This window comes from Dreissena polymorpha, chromosome 7 (assembly GCF_020536995.1).
Source record: "Dreissena polymorpha isolate Duluth1 chromosome 7, UMN_Dpol_1.0, whole genome shotgun sequence".
NCBI classification, from domain to species: Eukaryota; Metazoa; Mollusca; class Bivalvia; order Myida; family Dreissenidae; genus Dreissena; species Dreissena polymorpha.
This window is the reverse complement of record NC_068361.1, coordinates 53751204-53772185: the sequence shown is the minus strand read 5'-3', so window position 1 is coordinate 53772185 and position 20982 is coordinate 53751204. Positions and strand designations below refer to the sequence as shown.

At 36.9% G+C, this 20982-nt stretch overlaps 1 protein-coding gene across 7 annotated transcripts; it reads left to right on the top strand.

Moving 5' to 3' along the window:
- Positions 1-211: 211 nt before the first annotated feature.
- LOC127839189 (uncharacterized) lies at positions 212-18996 on the top strand. 7 transcript variants are annotated; one of them, XM_052367452.1, is made up of 9 exons: positions 213-691; positions 3986-4283; positions 5170-5274; positions 5793-5861; positions 10471-10530; positions 14602-14661; positions 16072-16146; positions 16731-16846; positions 17479-18996. In XM_052367452.1, exons 2-9 carry the CDS (start codon positions 3992-3994, stop codon positions 17497-17499), a joined length of 798 nt encoding a protein of 265 aa, XP_052223412.1. In that variant the 5' UTR covers positions 213-691; positions 3986-3991; the 3' UTR covers positions 17500-18996. The 7 variants fall into 7 exon arrangements, with proteins under 7 accessions (XP_052223413.1, XP_052223416.1, XP_052223412.1 ...); XM_052367450.1 differs by having other exon boundaries at positions 214-691; positions 10471-10536; XM_052367451.1 differs by lacking the exon at positions 213-691 and adding an exon at positions 1893-2196 and having other exon boundaries at positions 10471-10536.
- The last annotated feature ends 1986 nt before the right edge of the window (positions 18997-20982 follow it).

Below are 20982 nucleotides of genomic sequence, written 5' to 3'. Positions count from 1 at the left end.
TAAAAGACCCAGGCTCACCTCTGGAACGGGGTGTCTCCTGTATCTTGCACTATCCCCCGTAACCAACTAACACGTCTTTCTGGGGGCGATGGCCATATGGGAGACAATCTCGGTGCACTCGATAAAAAAAAATAAAGAAACGTATCGATTAAACAAGCCTTTATAATATATTCATTCTTCCTAAGCATAAACGTCACGTTTAAAAACTTCCGCATTCGAGCGACTATGTAGGAATTGCCGGGTCGCATTAACATTCGTTATAGCTATACTACGATTATCTGAACACTAGTTTATCTGTGCTGGTGTATTTGTTGTATTATTTGCTCTGTTTTTGCTAAGAGTGAAACGTGAAAATCGTAGTTCGACGTAGTTACACTTGTGTAAGGTTCAAGGAGTTTAAATTCGTTTTTTTATAAAAAAGATAAAATCGATGGATTGCTGTGTGTTCTTGTCTATGTTTAACTTATACATTTAAGTATATCTGAGTTTGTTTTATAGGATTTAAAGCGATATATTCGTCAACAGTGCAAATGTGTTCTATAGTTGTAACTTGACACTGTTTTAATTCGGCTCGGCTTGTATTAGTTTAAAAATATAACCATCAATCGTATCAAAAAGATCAAACACATAATTGGATTATAACTGCATGCCTTCACATCAATATTGAATACTTGGTGTTCTTCAAATCGAGGTGAGTTTCACAAATCGGAACACACATATCTTTCTTTCGTATTAAGTTATACGTCTAAAGACGTTTAGTAGTTGTATTAATATTAAGGTAAATGATATAATTATTTTGAAATTATTATAGATCATTCTTTTTTCCCCATTTTCATTATCACCACATGTATCATCAACAACTTTTCCTCTACGTAGCGGCCGCCACCGTATCCGCCACCATATGTTACGTCAACCTCATTTACGTCATTGAGAATCACCCGTTGTTCATCAACACCATCCTCATCACTTATCATATGTGTCTTGGTCTGAGAAAATTGGGCTTAATGCATGTGCGTAAAGTGTCGTCCAAGGTTAGCCTGTGCAGTCCGCACAGGCTAATCAGGGACGAGACTTTCCGCCAAAATTGGATTTTTAGTTTTAAGTAATTCCTTCTTACCGAAATTCAAGTTTAGGCGGAAAGTGTTATCCCTGATTAGCCTGTGTGGACTGCATAGGCTAATCTGGGATGACACTTTACGCACATGCATTATACCCAGTTTTCTCAGAACGCGACTCATATATACCTTTCCCATCGTTTTTGTTATCATAATTGTCGTCATCGTTTTCGCAAACAGCCGTTTTTATTAATTACAAGATCTCAGTCCGTTTCCGGGACTACAACCATTACTTGGTGTCTTTGGATGAGATCGAAGGAACGCCCCCAGTGGAGATCGAACCCGTGACCTCCCGGTCGCACGGCGGACACCAAACTGGGCTTCATGCATGTATCGTTCCAGATTAGCCTTTGCAGTCCGAAAAGCTAATTGAGGATGACACTTTCCGCTTTTTTTGGATTTTTTGGTTTATAGGAAGTCTCTTCTTATCAAAAATCTAATTCAGGCAGAAAATGTCGTTCCTGATTAGCCTGTGCGGACTGCACTTGCTAATCTTGGATGACACTTTAAGCACACTCATTGATTAAGCCTTGTTTTCCCATTACAAGGCTTAAAATATTGACTGTACTTGTGGCACTTTGGCGCTTCTATACGGACTCCAGTTACACTGGGAAATATGTACCAATATTGTTAAGTGCATTCAGAAGATTTTACTATCGTGTTAAACAATCCGATTTATTTGTTTACTTCCTTCTCTTAAAAAACACATATATACCGTCTATACACCACGTTGGTATTCACGAGGTTTGAAATACATACATAAGCGCCATACGTGGCAATCGATATTTAATAGAATTGCTATTCGGTTTGAAAGACAAGTTTACAGTTTATCAGGTATATGTATGAAAGTAATATTGGAACGTTCTTTATCCTACTCTTGGTATCGTGGTATCGTCTTTCGACGTTAAATGCAGTCTAACATTCAACAATACAAAGCGGGGGAAATTTTTGTGATGTGAATTTTTGTTAACGGTGCGGCTACTCTAAATGGGAGGGATTGCATGCCTGCGCATGGTGCTATATTTCATGAAGTTGCAGTCGTGGGAATTTTATCGAGATTTAAAAAAAATGTTTTTATGTGGTGAGTAGATGGATTTTTGCCAATTTTGATGTGACACCTTCGATACATAAACCACCCGCAAGTTCTTGTTTTACCCCCTTCTAAAAATTATTTTCATAAACCCGACCAAGCAAAGTCCCTTTGAACATATACACGGAAGTTAATTTTGAAATGCCAACGGGGGAAGGGCAAGTTTAATTTTAAAACAAGGTCGAATAACTGAACGTAAATGACAAAGATATGTTCGTACGATATTTGCATTTCATTTGACAGCACTTCAAATCGTAAATGACCAAAAAAAACTCATAAGTTCGTACCTTGTGATTGAGTTCCGAATACTCCTATAAATATGAGGCGATATACATCGGTAGATTACGTATAATTATTTGGACTAGGTCTATTGGTGCAATTAAAACATCGGAGTGTTTTTAAACACGTATTAACATTTCGAAGAGCGTTTATTTCTCTCGGATCAACACTTCCGTGTTCATTTGGAGCCTGACTACGGGATGAAACTGATGTGTATTCTTTCTGGTGACTCAATTATTGCGTGTAATTATGCGCACATTCGTCTAAAATAAAACATTGCAAATGCGTTGCATATAGTACATTTTAACTCATTTATTCCTAGTGGACTCTCTCATCCTTCTAAATTTGATCAATTTATTTCCAAAATAAGGGATGTCTAGTATATTTATTTCTACATTTAGAATATTTCTTACAGAAATTCCTTTAAGCAAACAGCGCAGACCCTGATGAGACGCCGCATCATGCGGCGTCTCATCTGGGTCTACGCTGTTTGCCAATGCCTTTTTTCTAGACGTTAGGCATGCAAGGGTTAATCGTTCAACTGAGAGATAATCTTTCAGAAAGTATACTCGGTCCATTAATTACAAACAACCAAAACAACAACAATTTGAAGTAATGCTGGGTAATATTTGCGCATCGTAATGACATGGAGTTGTAGGCCTTATTCCATTGTTCTCGCGTGTCAGAAGATCTTAACATGGCAAAGCAAACTATTGTTATTTACCCCCATTCTTATAAAAATATCCTATCAATGTAAAAATAGGGAGATAAATCAACAAAAATAGTCTTTGGTGAAATTGCTTTAAAGTCTCATGAATAAATTCAAGCTTTTGAGACAAGACTTCATACAAAATTGACAACTTCTTGAAAACAAAATTCCCAAATGAAGATAATTTTCCCTCGAATCGACGGAAAATACCTGAGTTATCTAACGAGAAGGGTTGTTAAAGTTGAAATTCATTGGAAATATTATTTAATGTAACTTCTTGCAAGTTCTGAGCTACTTTTTTCTATTTCGTTGTTTCATATGCTATAAACATCGTTTGTTCTTCATATTCGAATATCGGCGAGTATCCTATTAGAACAGTTATTTAGCTGTCGGCTTTTCTCGGTTACTGTTCAATAGATGCACTCCAGCTTACTGTATTTGAAGGAACGTTTTTGAAAGTATAAAATGTAGCAATATTTCATTTTCGTCGGAGAAGTGACGTACCTATCCCAGCTGATGCGCATTCTGTTCTGTTTCGACGAATCAAAGTAATAAAACAAGGTCCCCAATAAAATAGTATCAAAGAACATTATTTTACTTCGCCCCTCCCCTCCACTACACCACGCCACTATGAACGACAGCACCGCCCCCCTCCCACTCTTGCGAATGCAAATTAAAGTACTATTAATATACACATCACTTGTATATGAAAGTTAGTAAATAGCACAACATGCGCCATTAAATTGCCAATGTCGGTTAAAAGTATCTACTTTATAAAACGTCTATCTTCAGAATGATATGAAAATGACCTCCATGATGTCACGACAACAAATCAGTGAACCCCCTCCTCCTTTGCCGAATCGAGGTACCGGCCACGCTCCCTCTCCTATACGAAATGGCATTGCAAGTAGTCCCTCAATTGCGAGGCCGACCGAACGAAGGCGGACTCATTCTGAAGCCCCACCACCGCCACCGGTCAATACTATGCACAAATCGTCAAGTACCGGTTCGCACAAAATGACTACCGCTGCAGATGCTCCGCCACCCTTACCTGTCCGTGGGGACAGGAAACCTATTGCAGACCTTGATCGTACGTACAGATGTTTCATTAATTTATTCGCCCTTGCGGTGGGCTTGTAAGCGTGTTGGTGTTGTCGCCGTTGGTGTTGTTTCAAAACTTACTTTGTTATTGCTCTAATTGTTTTCATGTTAGTTTTGTTTGCTTTTATTTATTGTGTCTGTGTGTTTTTAGTCGGAGAGTTTGTTTTTATTAATGCGTCTATTATTTACTTACTTTATATTTCGTAGACTGTGTGCTTTTTCGTTTGTTTCAAAAGCTTATCGACTTGCTATTTTAACATTGTTTCTTTGTAATTAATCAAGACATCTTATGGAATGTCAGCATATGTATGCAATAACGTAACCAATAACATAAAGGTCGCCGTGGTGTAATGGATATGGTGTCCGCCTAGCGACCGGGAGGTCACGGGTTCGATCCCCGCTGTGGGAGCGTTCTTTCGATCTCCCATATAGACACCAAGTACTGGAAACGGACTCGAGAGCATTTCAAACAAGTAGGAATTACTTTCTATGCAATCGAGCTAAAATAAATAGGTTTAAACTAATAACGTAACCTGCATACAACCACCTTCAATGAAAGAAACATGCAATATCACACGAAAACTTGGATATGTATCTTGATCTGTGAACATTTGACAAAATGCATGTGCCTAAAGTGTCGGCACAGATTAGCCTGTGCAGTGCGCACCGGCTAATCAGGGGCGACACTTTTCCGCTTTTATGACATTTTTCGGTTAAATGAAGTCTCTTCTTAGCAACAATCCAATTTAGGCGGAAAGCGAAGTCATTGAAGGCTAACCTGGGACGACACTTTACGCACATGCATTATGCTCAGTTTTCTCAGAACACGACTCATATTATAAGGCGTTGAAGCTATGTACGTTGCTGGTTTACAGCGTCTAGAGCGCATCCCCGGAAGTCGCTCGCGAAGGCCAATGACATCCACCGGGCAAAGACTATGCCCAGGATGCGGCACTCAGTTGACCACGGGGTGTCACCAGGTAAGGGCTATGTTTGACCATGTTTAAAAAAAATATGTAATGGACAGTGAGTGATGAAAAGGAAAGCAACTGTATACCCGGGATGTCTGCATATCAAGTGATAAATTTACTAAACTCTGGAAAGCTGTGACATATTGCGGAGTATAGTTCCAATTTCCAGCCATTTTTAGTTTTACGTTAAGTATATTCAAAGTAGGTGTTGTCTTGTGCTGTAGTCGATAAGCAGAATATCCGAAGTCGTTATAAATTACATATACCCTGTACCATAGATAATTTACTGTATGCTCCCAGTCGCGCTTTCCCCATTACTAATCACTCGCTTTTACTAATCACGCCGCTTCACTATATGTTCCAAATTATTGTTATAACTGTTCACGTAAACTGCTTTGTCAGATTTGCTTTCCGACACGAAAGAAAAGCCCCCCCCCCCTCCCCGGTGCCGGAATGGCTATGCTAGCTTGATTATGCGAACATTGTGGGTAAGGTTTTCGTATTAGATTATGTGTATACCATTTCAGGATTCCCACCGGCACTACCGTCTCGGGGTAGTCAAGGAAAGGTTGTTTCAATCAACACACCAAATAATGGTGAGGGTATAATTGTGTAAGAATGTTTGCATGTTGCTGGACCAAACCAGCACAAAGTACGTAAATGAGTTTGGAAATGGCAATAGAGGGAAGAGCTTTAAGACAGCTGTGTCGTGTTCGTTATAAAATTTGCCACGTTCTGGGGAAAATGGTGCTTAATGCATTTGCGTTTAGTGTCGTCCCAGATTAGCCTGTGCATTCCACACAAAGTAATCTGAGACGATGCTTTCCGCTTAAACTGGTTTGTCCATAAGAAGAGACTTTATAAAAACAACAGACAATATACAGGCGAAAAGTCTCGTCAGCGGACTGCACAGGGTAATCTAGATAGAAACTTTCCGCACATGCATTTATCCCCGTTTTCCCAGAGCGAGGCTCAAATGTGAATATAAATGCCTGGTTATTGTATACAATGCATGCAAATCAAACGGTGCTCAGATTTTCGACATTTCGACACGCTAACGAAGAATATATTTAAATCACAAAATAGCGTTTATTTAATGAGTACAAAAGCAGAAGCCGTATACTTATGTATAGGCGCATGCGCATGGGAAAGTCGTTATGAATATGATATTATACACGTTTCATAGTTGAGCATTTTAAACTTTTGGAGCGTAACTGCATCGACAATAAGGTTCAAAGTATTCGAAACCAAAGCCGACACTGCAGATGTGTAACCGGTGATGGAATGATGAGCACGTGGATGTATGTATATCCAATTTCCTGTAGTGGGTATACTTATATGTGGTAATTGTTTTCTTTGGGTGTTAGCTTAATCATACTTTCTTGCATACCTTTAAATATAGTTGATGTAGTGACTGTGTTTTAGTGTGTTATGTGTCGTCTCTCTGCTTGATTGTCATTATTGGCGATGCTACGTTTTAAAGGGACATTTTCACAGATTTTGGCTTGTATTGAAGTTTGTCATCAAATGCTTTATATTGATTAATATAAACACTGGATCTAAAAAGCTCCAGAACAAAAACAAGGATTGTTTTTCAAGGAAGAAAAAAGTAACCCTAAACTGGGCTCGAACCACTGACCCTTGGAGTAAAAGTCTATCGCTTAGACCATTCGGCCATCCATGCTCATATATGAGTGATGTTTCTAATACATATTCAATCATTTCGCGTTGCAGGTTTTTAAATCGTCTAACGATATTTTAGAGCATGTTCAGTATTACTGTTTCCTCACAAATATCATAACTACAACGACACTTTGCGAATCTGAAACAATTTCTTTTTAATTGTGTCAATTTACCAAAAGGTGAAAATGTGCCTTTAAATATAATAGATGTAGTGTGTGTTTTAGTGTTATATGATGCCACTTTGCTTGATTGTCTTGATCAACGATGCTGCGTTTTAATCTTAACAAATCTATTAATAATAAACTAGCAACATAACATGAGTAACGCGTTTGCACATGGCTTCATTTTCATTTATAAAAGCTGAAATATGATGCAAACGTACTAGTAATTTTATGTGTGCAATAATACGTTGTAACATTGTGGACGAACACCTTTACAAATTCAAGTGTGTTGCCGTCCATTAAAAAGATCGGCTATATACGAAAAGATGACGCAAATTCAATTAATTTGGTTAAGATTTTATTTTGTCTGAATTAGTCAACCAACAATTGCATGACTCTAGGGATGTTGTTAAATTTGAATTTTGTTTAGAATATCATTTAAAACGTGTTAAAGGGGCCTTTTCACAGATTTTGGCATTTTTTAACTTATTCATTAAATGCTTTATATCGATAAATGTAAACATTGGATCGTAAAAGCTCCAGTAAAAAATCAAGAATAAAATTAAAAAAAGGAAAGGAACATTGCCCGGAACAGGTTTCGAACCAGTGACCCCTGGAGTCCTGCCAGAGTCCTGAAGTAAAAACGCTCTAGCCTACTGAGCTATTCCGCCGAGTACTCGTGCTGACGTATTTTATACCTTATATAAGCAATCTTCGTAGTTTCACAAAATTTAACGACAAAAACAGAACTCTCCAAATTATTCAATCGTTTCGCGTTGCAACGCTTTATAATTTTTAGGTTTTAAAATCGTCAAAAGATGCATATAATGGCTATATTAGACCATGGTAAATGTTCAGTATTACTGTTTCCTCACAATTATCATAACTAAAACGAAAATTTTCGAATCTGAAACAACTTTTTTCAATTTTGTCAATTTACCAAAGCGTGAAAATATCCCTTTAAATACTGGTTTGAACTTATCACACATCTTTGCATATATAAACCCAAAACTGTTATAAAATGTTGAAACGCCAGGATGAAATTGGAAGGACAAATGGGTTACCTCTGTTACCTCTGTTAAAAAAAACCTGTAGTTTAATTTTGGATTTGGTTCTGTATGGGGTTTATCAGGATGTAAGTAAAGTTGATGTATTTTTACATCTGTTTGAAGATCGCCTTATTTGTTTTAACAAGCAAAACTTGTCAGGGAGCATATTTGACTCGTCAGATGTGAAACAGGTAGCATATATATGTAAGAGCTTCAACCAGAAAAATAACTTTCGCTTAAAATACCATTCTGAAAAAAAGCATTTAGCAAATTTCAGATATTCCAAACACAAGTGTCTTATTGAAACTGGACGACGCCTTGGTATAGAGCATGATCCTAGATAGTGTACCCATTGTCTAAATGTAGAGAACACTTGTGTCATTGAAAGCGTTTTCTATATATGTTGTCATTGTTCTGAATTTCACGAAGAGCGAAACATTCACCTGTTTTGGTTGTAATGAGGAAAGAGAGAAGAAATCGAGCTCATTAATCTAATGAAAACGAAAAATGATCTAACATTGAAGAAAACTGCAATATTTATATATCTTCATGCGAAATTATAAACATAAAACTAATCACAACTTATGCATGTTAAAGGTGGCATGTCTGTTTATTGTATTCTGGGCCGGTAGCCTATGGCAAGCGGTTCGACGCATAATCCCAAGAAACTAGGTTTTTCATGAGAACCTAGGTTCTCAGAATGACAACCTAGGTTATCATGAGAACCTAAGTTTTTAAATGAGAACCTAGGTTCTCATGAGAACCCAAGTTTTTAAATGAAAACCTAGGTTATCATGAGAACCTAGGTCCTCATTTGAAAACCTAGGTTAACATGAGAACCTAGGTTCTCATGAGAAACCTAGTTTCTTGCGGTTCGACGCATACTCCCAAGAAACTAGGTTTCTCATGAGAACGTAGGTTCTCAGAATGAGAACCTAGTTTCTCGCTTGAAGATTGCACATGGCTTCAAGAACCCAAGTTTTCAAATGAGAACCTAGGTTTTCATGAGAATCTAGGTTTTCATGAGAAACCTAGTTTCTTGGGATTATGCGTCGAACCGCTTGCCATAGTAGCCTTTGATTACGAAATACATTGTCTTGTTTTGTGCTATTACCAAAAGTAGTGCGGTTGAATTAATCTGCAAATGCAGAACTAGGTTGAACTTTTTACACCTGTTTGCTAAATTATCGATGAAAAGCGTTACAAGCACTCTTTAATCTTTGTGATATTTATTACAAATAAACGAACGTATACTTTTCACATTTTTCTTATGAGCTTATTTTGCATTTTTAATGTACATGTAGTGCATACATTATTTTTGAATTATGTTATTTTGGACAATTTTTATAATTTTGCGAAACTTTCATAGTAAATGTCTCAAAAGGTGACTGGCATGTTTTATACGTTATAAAAAGTTTCAGTACAAGAAAATTTGCATTGATAACATGCAATACTAAAACGACTAAAACATTTAAATAAACTTGTGTGGCCTTCCACTTTTTAAATGTAAGCAGGGCGCTTTACTTACCCACGATCTCAACAAATATAAACGCTAAATCTGAATAGAAACGCTTGAAATCTCTCTAACTCTAGTGTGTATTATATGTAAACGCACATGTATACACGCTTAGACTTTTTCATTCCAATAGATCATATTACTTCCCGTTTGAGTTTGAATTTATAAGTTTACACCAATCGTATAATTTGCGTGGTCGCTTGCTTTATGAACATGCACATTGCTATTATGTGGCACTCATGCATGAGGTTGCACGATGAACGTTTTCTATATATATATGAAAGGTAACTGATGATGACACATCGTTTGATTTTGATCAGGGCAAAAGTATTTTACTGTCCTCGTCTAGAGTATTTTAGCCTCGTTCTGGGAAAAGCGGTCTTTATGTATGTGCGAAAAGTGCAGTCCACACGGGCTAATCAGGGAATACGCTTTCTTCTTTTATGGTATTTTCCGTTTCAATGAAGTCTCATCTTAGCGTAAATTCCGTTAAGGACTGCACAGGCTAATCTGGGACGACCCTTCAAACACAAGTAGTAAGCCCCGTTTTCCCAGAGCGAGGCTCATTTATAATTGCGAGCGATGTGGCATTCGGGTCATGCGACACTGTGTCAAATCTTTGACTGTCGCACGGGTAATGCTAACATTCGCATGATTCAATTTTTTTTACAACAATTAAAGAAAAAAATGACATACATCGCAAGCCTATTGTCACACACTGCTGACGTTTCAGAAGAGTACAAGAAAAAAGGTATACAAACATTATGAATCTAGATATTGTTGTTTTATTTTTCAGAGACAGACGATTCACCTCCGCCACCTCCACCCGTGGCCCGAATGCCATCGAGACATCATCATGAGCGTAAGTAGCATTTAGTCCGTCAGACGTCAGTGGCTTGCTTCCGTTGTAATAAGAGGGTATTGGTACCTGCCAATACCAGGAAAAGGCGTTCAGCACGGCAGTCATGAGCGTTTTCCAATATTTCGTCTTTCATTTAGTAAAATACCCATGAACATATGTGGAATAGGGAATCAATTAGGCATGAGCAAGTTAGGCAAGTTACATGAACTCTTTATTAGACATTAGCGTACCCCTGACATTTATTCAGTTTTTAGCGAACAAGTAACACTTTGTCTATATCGGCCATGAACACACTAGAGGCATTTAGTGTGTTAGTCATGATCATACAAGTGACATTAGATCTATATCAGGCATCGCGTACACGTGACATTATACGATTCACTCATGAGCGTGAAATTAGTATTTGGTAATGAGCATTCGAGTAACCATACGTTATGAGACAATAAACATACAAGTGACATTTAGTTCGTCTGCCATGTGAGTATTATTACGTGCTTCAACAATGAACATTTAAGTACTTGTTTCAGCAATTAACGTACAAGTAATCTAAAATGTGTCGACCATTGGCGTACAAGTAATAGTCTATGTGTCACCCGTGAAGTAACAAGTAATATTAGTGTGCCAGCCATGAGCATACAAGTAATATTAAAGATCTATAAACACTACCCAATACGGTTATGCTATATAAAATTTTCCAACAAAAAAGTGTCGTACGAAGGTTAATTATAAGAGGAAGACCCTAAAACAAGAAAGATTGGTGTATAAACGTTAAAATACAAACATTCTGCAACTTTTTCAGCATCTAAAAATCGTTTCACGGTGTCATCTTGTTTCGTTGACGGATTCATACGGTTTGCGTTAATTTGTATAATTTGGAGCGCACTTGTCTGTGCTTTCAAGTAGGTCCGCGCGCTATAATAATACATAACGGGCAACTTAAAAATTATAATGATTATGGGAAAACCCCATTCTTTCATTGACGCAGTTCCATTCAGTTATGTTTTCCCCTACACATACTTTCGTTTGTGCACGCTCTGTTTTCTTTTTTACAATGCTGAATCGCTAAGAGCAGGACGTCCTCGCTTGAGCTCCGCTTATTATTAACACAATGAGTATTATTGAGAACTGCGTCATGCTTTTGAAGATGCCCTAAGCCAATGTCGGGTTCGCTCGTTGATGTTCGGATATCGTCGCGGGAAATTCAAATGGAATATATATTCCACAAAACAATGAACACAAGCATTGTGTATCTAGTTAAATCAATGTTACCAGACCACAAAAAGCGTTGAAATTTTGGCTATTGCTTTAAGGATCTCTGCCTTTTTTCATGGGTTAACTTTATTTAACGAAGTTATCGTTGATTTTGACTGTTTATGGATCTTTAAGTGTGTCAACCATGAGAATACAAGTAAGATTATTTGTGTCAACCACGAGCATACAATTTAAGATTATTTGTGTAAACCATGAGCTAACACGTAAATTATTCATGTCAACTATGAGCATACAAGTAACATTAAGTGTGTCAACCATGAACATACAAGTAAGATTATTTGTGTCAACCATGAGCATACACGTAAATTATTTATGTCAACTATGAGCATACAAGCAACATTAAGTGTGTCAACCACGAACATACACGTAAGATTATTTGTGTCAACCATGAACATACACGTACGATTATTTGTGTCAACCATGAGCATACAAGTAAAATTATTTGTGTCAACTATGAGCATACACGTGACATTAAGGGTGTTAACCATGAGCATTCAAGAAAGATTATTTGTGTTAACCATGATCATACATGTAAGATTATTTATGTCAACTATGAGCATACAAGTAACATTAAGTGTGTCAACTATGAGCATGCAAGTGACATTAAGTGTGTCAACCATGAACATAAAGGTAACATTATGTGTGTCAACTATGAGCATACAAGTGACATTAAGGGTGTTACCCATGAGCATACAAGTAATATTAAGTATATTAACCATGAGCATACACGTATCATTTTTTATGTGCCAATTATAAGCGTACATTAAATGTCAGTCGAAGGCAGTCCAGTATAAGTAAATGTTTTACCCGTGAGCGTTTAAGTCACATTTAATCTGCCAATCATGCGTGTACAAGTCACATTTAGTCAGGCACCCATGAGCATTCAGGTTACACTGAGTGTGTAGACCAGGAACGTACGATTTATATTTAGTGTGTCAGCCAAGAGCGCACAAGCAAAATTCATTGTGGCAGCCATAATTATACATGTACTATTAAGATTTTCACTCAATACTCGATACAAGGAACATGTGTGTCAGTCAGAAGCAAACAAGTAACATTTAGTATGGAAGCCAAGTAGCATTTTGTCTGTCATCCATGAGCCAACAAGTATAATTTTATGAGAACATTTATTAACATTTAATGTGTCAGCCATGGCTAAAATAGTAGCATGTAGAATGTCAGCCATGTGCAGACAAGTAGCACTTAGTATAGTAGCCTTCAGGAAAACAAGAAACACTTAGCATGTCAGCATATGGGAAACAAGTAGCATTTAGCATGCCAGCCATGTGAAAACAAGTAGAAATTAGTATGTCAGCCATGGGCAGACAAGAAGCAATTAGTATGTTATCGAATTGAAAACAAGTATCAATTAGTGTGTCAGCCATGGGAAAACAAGTAGAAATTAGTATGTCAGTTATTGGCAAAGAAGTCGCAATTAATATGGAAGCCATGGGAAGCAAGTAGCAATTAATACGTCAGCCATGTAGAAGCAAGTAGCATTTAGTATGTCAGTCAGGGGAAAACAAGTAGCAATGAGTAAGTAAATCATGGGAAAACAATTAGATGTAAATATTTCAGCCATGAGTAAACAAGTAGCAATAAGTATGTAAGCAATGGGAAAGCAAGTAGCAATTAGTGCTGCTAAGGGAACACAAGTAGCAATAAGTATGTCAGTCATGGGAAAACAAGTAGTAGTAAGTATGTCGGCCATGGCATGTGAACACAATCGCAATAAGTATGTCAGAAAAGGGAAAAAAGTAGATGCAAGTATGTCAGCCTTGAGAAAAAAAGAAGATGTAAGTATATCAGCCATGGGAAAACAAGAAGCAATTTATATGTCAGCCATGGGAAAACAAGTAGCAATTCATATGTCAGCAATGGGAAAACACGTAGCAATTAATGTGTAAGCCATGGTTAAACAAGCAGCAATTAGTACTTCTATGGGAAAAAGTAGATGTAAGTAAGTCAGCCATGGAAAAACAAGTAGCAATAAGAAAGTCAGCGATGGGAAAACCAGTTGCAATTAATATGTCAGCCAATGGAAAACAAGTAGCATTAGTATGTCAGCCAAGGGAAAACAATTAGCAACTAGTATGTCAGCCAAGGGAAAACTATTAGCAATTAGTATGTCAGTCAATGGAAAACAATTAGCAATTAGTATGTCAACCAAGGGAAAACTATAAGCAATTAGTATGTCAGCCAAGGGAAAACAATTAGCAATTAGTATGTCAGCCATGGGGAGACAAGCACTTAGTATATCAGCAATTAGCGTTTAAGTAAAAGTTAGAGTGCAACATTTAATTAAAAACCATGAGTGTAAAATGCGTCTAGTTATTACCAATAATATGGTTTGTCATAAATGACGTACAAAACATAGAACCAAACTGAACTCATAATTGTTATTAGCCATTTGCTGATACAGTGAGTTTCCAATACGCTTTCTGTGCAATTCATACTTATTATTAAGAGTATGAAAATGAATTTCTGGTAGTTACATTTTACGAGTATGGTTGATAGAAAAAATAACCAACATCTCTCGAACGCATGCTTGTCAGAATAACATTTTATGCGATATTCAAAGGGCTTCTATGTTTGCTATTCTTTAAATGGATTGTAACTTAAATCAACCATACGGAAATTATCTTTTTTAATTTATGACTATTTTTTACATTAGAAAGCTTAAATTATAAATCAGAACAATGAGTGATACAAAGGTTCATCACACTGATATATTTTTCGATTGTATACATTAGCACGAAATCAATACCGGTATATGTTACCCGATATTTTCAGCGGCGGACCCGTTACCGCCCCCACCACCCTTGTCAAAGATTCCTACCAACCACCATGAGCGTATGTAGCGTTTCATACTTATAACGTACCCTCAGTGTCATGGCAACGTACATTCAACAAATATAATATATATTTGTTGAATGTACGTTGCCATGACACTTATGGTACGTTATACTTTATTATAGTGTGTATTTTGCTTTTTCTTTAGTTATAAGCATATACATGGAAATGGTCGTGTTTTTATAAGGTATTCGGCTCGAACTGTTAGCTATGATAGTACGAGCTACATATGTCTTTGTTAAAACAAGCACAAAAACACGCGGACAATAAAAGTATTGTGTGTATATGTATCAAACACTTATGCGAAGCGCATTCAATCAATGTTTGTACATTACCAATAGTTTACACTAAATACAATCTAGCCCTGGTTCATTTTTTCCTTTCCATGACAGTTGTGAAATGTTAAATATTAAAAATAAAGAGTCTTTGTCGAAGGGTTAACGCTCATCAAGCCTTGCGTGTATCTCGCACCATAATCTGTATGACCCACGCTCTGGAAAATACGGGCTTCACGCATGCGCGTGATATGTCGTCCCAGATTAGCATTTATCCAGCCCGATAACCAGTAGCCTAAATATTAGGCTAGATGACCACGTGACCTCGAATATCCGTCAGTTGCTCTCCGCGCATGAGTATGCCTTTACTATTTTCTATTAATAAAATATACTTTGTTGTATTAAAAAATACCAAATACATGTTAAGTACTGTTTGTTTAATCATTTTTATTTAAACAGCATAATTTCGTCTGTGTGTATAAAATTAATAACGATTAACTCGAGTTCTGTGTTGTTTAATAAGATATGGAAGCTAGCCTAAGCGCTTTGCATGACATGACGTCACTCTGTTTTTGTTCGCGCATGTTTTTTCCCATATTAAAAATTTAAACACAAAATACTCGAAAACTAGATATTTTAGAAACATTTCAACGAATGTTGTAAATGTGACAGGATAAATAGAATAATAGGCTGGTGACGTGGGTGGAGAATGGTTATCTGGCTCGTCGGAGGATCTTATCGGGTTCGATTCCTCCGACTTGCCAGATAACCATTCTCCATCCATGTCACCAACCTATTATTATCTATGTGCAGTCCGCACAGGCTAATTAGAAACGAAACATTCCGCTTTTCTTTTTTATTTTTCGTTTAAAGGAAATCTCTTCCTTGCGAAAAAAACCCAGTTAAGTTGGCAAGTTAAGTCCCTGATTAGCCTTTGCGGACTGCACACAGTAATCTGGGAGTAACTTAACGCACATGCATTGAACCCGATGTTCCGAGAGCGGGGCTAAATTATCCAACGAGACCCATACATACTTTGCTCCACTCTGGATCATCAGACAATTTATTCCATAAATCTATCTTACGGAGGATTCCGGAGATAGTCGATGTATCACGATTGACTTTATTCGAACAGATAGCTCGCCTGCGTCGTATCAGACTCCACCGCGACCCCCGAAAGTCGCCGCTCAGGCCTCAGTAGACAGTCACGGTTAGTTGCTGTAGGGCTGAGGCCCTGTTTTATGTATGATCTTACGACACATTTAAATAGTGATCGAATGTTTAGGTCACTGTTCAATAAAAAAAGTTTTTAAAATGTCCACAAATTAAGGGCATGTGAAAGATTGTGAATAAATGAAAATAATAACGGACATTAACTAATCGTTGAAGTTAGTTCTTTGCAATTATACTTTGAAAAATAAGTAACTTAAATTTGTCGTACGAAATTCAAGCAAATGTTAGTAAGTGGCGCTTATGGTAATCCAGTTCACAAGATTTCCAGCGGCGTAGCCATTTCGTATGTAAACTTTTTTAAAGGATACTTATTTAAAAATCGCACAGTCAACTCAATAGTATGTTCTCACTATGTGTGCAAAAACGTTTTTTCTATATAATGTTGTTTTTATAAGTTGCATTGTGTGTATACGGCACTGTTTTAAACGAGTTACGTCATCAAAAAGGCCCTCAAAGAAAGAATGTCATACACAATTTTCAAATTCATATAACGGTACTTTGAAAACGAAAAAAAAATGTTTTATACATTCTTAAAATGCACTTATATTATTTATTATGTAGATCTAGAGAACCGCTTCACGTTCCACAGTCCTCAGGACTTCCCAACCCCCGAGCCAATGGACAACAAGGTCAAGAAATACCCGTCCTCAACAAAACAAAACAATAAGGTTTCCAAGGTAATAACCAAATTGCGTCATTGAAAATGTCGTCGTCATTGAATCCCCATTCAACACTTTGTTTATATATATGTTTGTGTGTGCATTGTTGTTACTGATTTTGTTTTGTTTTTGTGTTTTACACACCTTTGTAAGCATTTTATCTTATAAACATTTTCGGCAAAAATGAAGAAAACTACACTTTCATCAACGTTCAATTAAAGACTCGATTTAAACATTTGAAAGAGTATCCTACTAAATTAATGTGTTGGTGTCATTTGTCGTTGGAGACATGTTCAATATAAAATTCGATGGTGAATGAAAGAAAATAAACAGGCGTGCAATTTATGCTAATAGAGTTCACAAGTATCATAGGAATTATTGGAAAGAAACGAGTAGAAGTATCACTACCAACAAGTTTGTGGAAATATATGATTGGATAGTTTATTTTCTGAAGTATGCACTTTAAAATATTTATCTTTGACCTCGTAGGTTCACATTAATCTTGAATGTAGTCGCGTAGTTCTTGAGCGCGACAATGGTTACTTTGTCCATATACCTAAATAAATGGTAGTGTCGGTTAAAAGTGCATTTATGTTGAAGACGTTTTTTAGATTTTAATGGTTTGTATCTTACAGTACATGTAATTTCAGTCTCGACCAGGTCAACTGTGAAGCTGTGACGAATATCTGCGTTTTTCATCCATAAAATGTTGACGAAAACATGGATTAACCATTTGAATACTAGATGTACCGAATATCTCGCCAGTTCCGATTGATATTCATGTGATTAAAACAATGTGTCGGCGTGCTGGACGTGGTATCGTAGAGCAGGACGAAATGTGTAGTGTGGTATCACACTGTATAAGAATAACATGGAATCAGTTTAAACAGAGACATGCAATACTCGACTGCAACTTGTATCGATGGATCGAATGCATTGAACGACCGATTTTCAAAGTGCTGACATCTCGTGGTGTAGTGAAATTCTCTTATTGTGATAGAAATTACGGACGCGGAAACATAAAACTAAATGTGTGTGAAGAATTTGACGTATTAAGCGCTCTTGAGCAATCTCTTCAAATACAATTAAGCCTTGTTCAGAGAAAACTGGGGCATAATGCATGTGCGTAAAGTGTCGTCCTAGATTAGCCTGTGCAGTCCGCACAGGCTAAACAGGGACGACACTTTCCGCTTTTATGGTATTTTTTGTTTCAAGGAAGTCCCTCCTTACCAAAAATCAAGTTTAGGCGGAAAGTGTCCTTGATAAGCCTGTGCGGACTGCACAGGCTAATCTGGGACGACACTTTACGCACATGCATTAAGCCCAGTTTTCTCAGAAAGCGATACAATTGGTGAACTGAAGAGACTGAAAACACGCTGCCAAAAAAGACAAGCTGATGGCAACGCATTCCAAACTTTACTTTATAAACACGTCAAGATTTTTTAACATGCCTACGTAACTGTAGTGAAAGTAACATGTTTTCTTTTCAAAGACAGAAGACTCTGACCTAAACGAAAAATGTGTAAGTTCTACAGATGGACGTTTTTCTGCATTACAATTATATTATGTATGGTAGATAACTTGTCATTTAGACCACAGTTATACTTCATACTAGAACACTTACACTTTTATTGATGTATATGTAATGGGAAGATAAGATCACTGTTTCAACTGTTAACCATTTATGCCTAGCGTCTAGAAATAAGGCCTTGGCAAACAGCGTAGACCCAGATGATGCGGCGACTCTTCAGGGTCTGCGCTGTTTGCTTAAAGGAATTTCTGTAAGAAATATTCTAAATATAAAAATAAATATACAAGACATCCCTAATTATTCGAATTAAATTGATCCAATTTAGAAGGATGGGAGAGACCACTAGGCATAAATGGGTTAACGCTGGCATGGAGGATAAAGACACGGAAGGGAACAAACGATTAGTGTGGAAATGGTCTGTTTTAATAAAGGGTACTCTAGATGGTGCCTTACTGACGTTAGTGTATGTGTGTTTTATTAAATGTTACTGTAGATGGTGCCTTACTCACATTCGTGTATGTAGCAGCTAAGTGTCAAACATGGGCAACGAAATGCCATCACGTGAGATGTTTTGTTGATCAAAATTGATATTTTGTGTCTGTTTAAGTGACTTTCAAATAATGAAGCTATTTTGTTATAGACGTTTTGATAAAGAGGTGTTTTGTCAAAACAATGTTAGCAACAGTTAGCTGTCGAATCTGCGTCAAATCATAACCTTTTGAGAACTTTACATACTCCAGCAACAAAAACAGCAGTTACAAAACTTTAATATTCCTACGCCTAGTCACACATTTAGGTAAGATTTCACGTAAGAGATTTGTGGACTGTAGCATAATAGAGAGGAAGGAAATAAAATGACATATTGGAAGAACAATTGAGCAAACATTATAAAGGGGATGTGTGAAATCGAATGATACGGAACGCCGTTATGCCATGTTATTTGCTAATGGGCAACCACAGGTACTTGAAATAAATATTTTGGTTCTTATAATGAGATATAATTCTTTTGTTGCATATATAAGGACCAACATTTTTTTCAAGTACCTGTGTGTGCAACGGTTTATTTATTGAGCGATTAGTAGAATACCGTAAGTATCTATTTATGACCGTGTCAGTGTATTTCGCAATTTATGAATGCGTCTGCGTACTTCACAAAGAAATTGTTAAGAAATGGGGTATTTAAAAACTGAAATGCTCATGTTTTTCGGCTTTTTTCATTATAACAGGATTATATCTACATTTTCAACGTTGTACGTTGCTGCATATGTTAACGCTCAAATTGTTGTAAAATTATGTTATAATATGCAATGACATTCTTTATTTTCTGCAGTGATTTGTGTACAATGAATGCAAATTTTTAGTATACATGTAGCTTAATAACTGTGTGCATGTGATATCAAAAAATTGATTGCAATGCAATAGTAAGCACGGTATAGTTTGGAAAAAAAATGTGAGCATAATTTGTCCCGAGTTATGCGCAACTAGTATTGTGCAATATGTGGCAAGCGTAGCTCCAGACCAGCCTGCGTAGCTCCAGACCAGCCTGCGTAGCTCCAGACCAGCCTGCGCAGTCGCGGAATCCCGTCAGGAGCCATCTTGTCCGCTAATGAGATCATGAAACCTTCCGTGACTTTATAGCGGAGAGCGTAGCTCCTGACCAGAATGCACCATTGCGCAGCCAGGGCTGGAGCTATGCTGGTCGCATCTGGCATTATTCCCTTTTTCGCATGGCGTGGTTCATTTATACTTTCAGTTTGCATGCTACATTTTACTTTCGACTCTTCATCTAAACATGTATATCCTTATATACACATTAATGAAGTTCCTTTTATTTATGTTTTCTGCAATCGCTACGTTTCATTATTTTTTAAGTACGTCGCAATAGATTTAAATTACAGCACCGCGATCAGTTTATCACATTTATAAATCTGTTTTAACCCATTTATACCTAGCGTCTAGACAAAAGGCCTTGGCAAACAGCGTAGACCCAGATGAGATGCGGCGTCTCATCAGGGTCTGCGCTGTTTGCTTAAAGGAATTTCTGTGAGAAATATTCTAAATATAGAAATAAATATACTAGACATCTCTAATTTTGGAAATAAATTGATCCAATTTAGAAGGATGGGAGAGTCCACTAGGCATAAATGGGTTAAATACTGTTACTATAAATGCATACTTAGTACATCCAGAAATTATATTGTGCTAACCTCACAGACAACCTTATTGCACCAAAACAAACAACGGGAAGACCTTTATATATGCGTTGATATATTCGGCGATGCAACGTCCCGGATTTAACTAATGACCGCAAAAAGAATACAGCACAAAACGGTTTAAAGTATAGTTCGCATAGTTAGTTCGTATTTATTACACTTAAAATACCGCGGTCGGTTATTATTATCGTATTAATTACACTTAAAATACCGCGGTCGGTTATTATTGTCGTATTAATAACACTTAAAATACCGCGGTTGGGAATTTTTGTCGTATTAATTACACTTAAAATACTGCGGTCGGTTATTATTGTGAGTAAAATGGCATGATGTTAATATGAAACAAAATATACATAATTTAAATTTCTATTTAAATAAAACACTTCAAAACTATACAAACGAGTCATGTC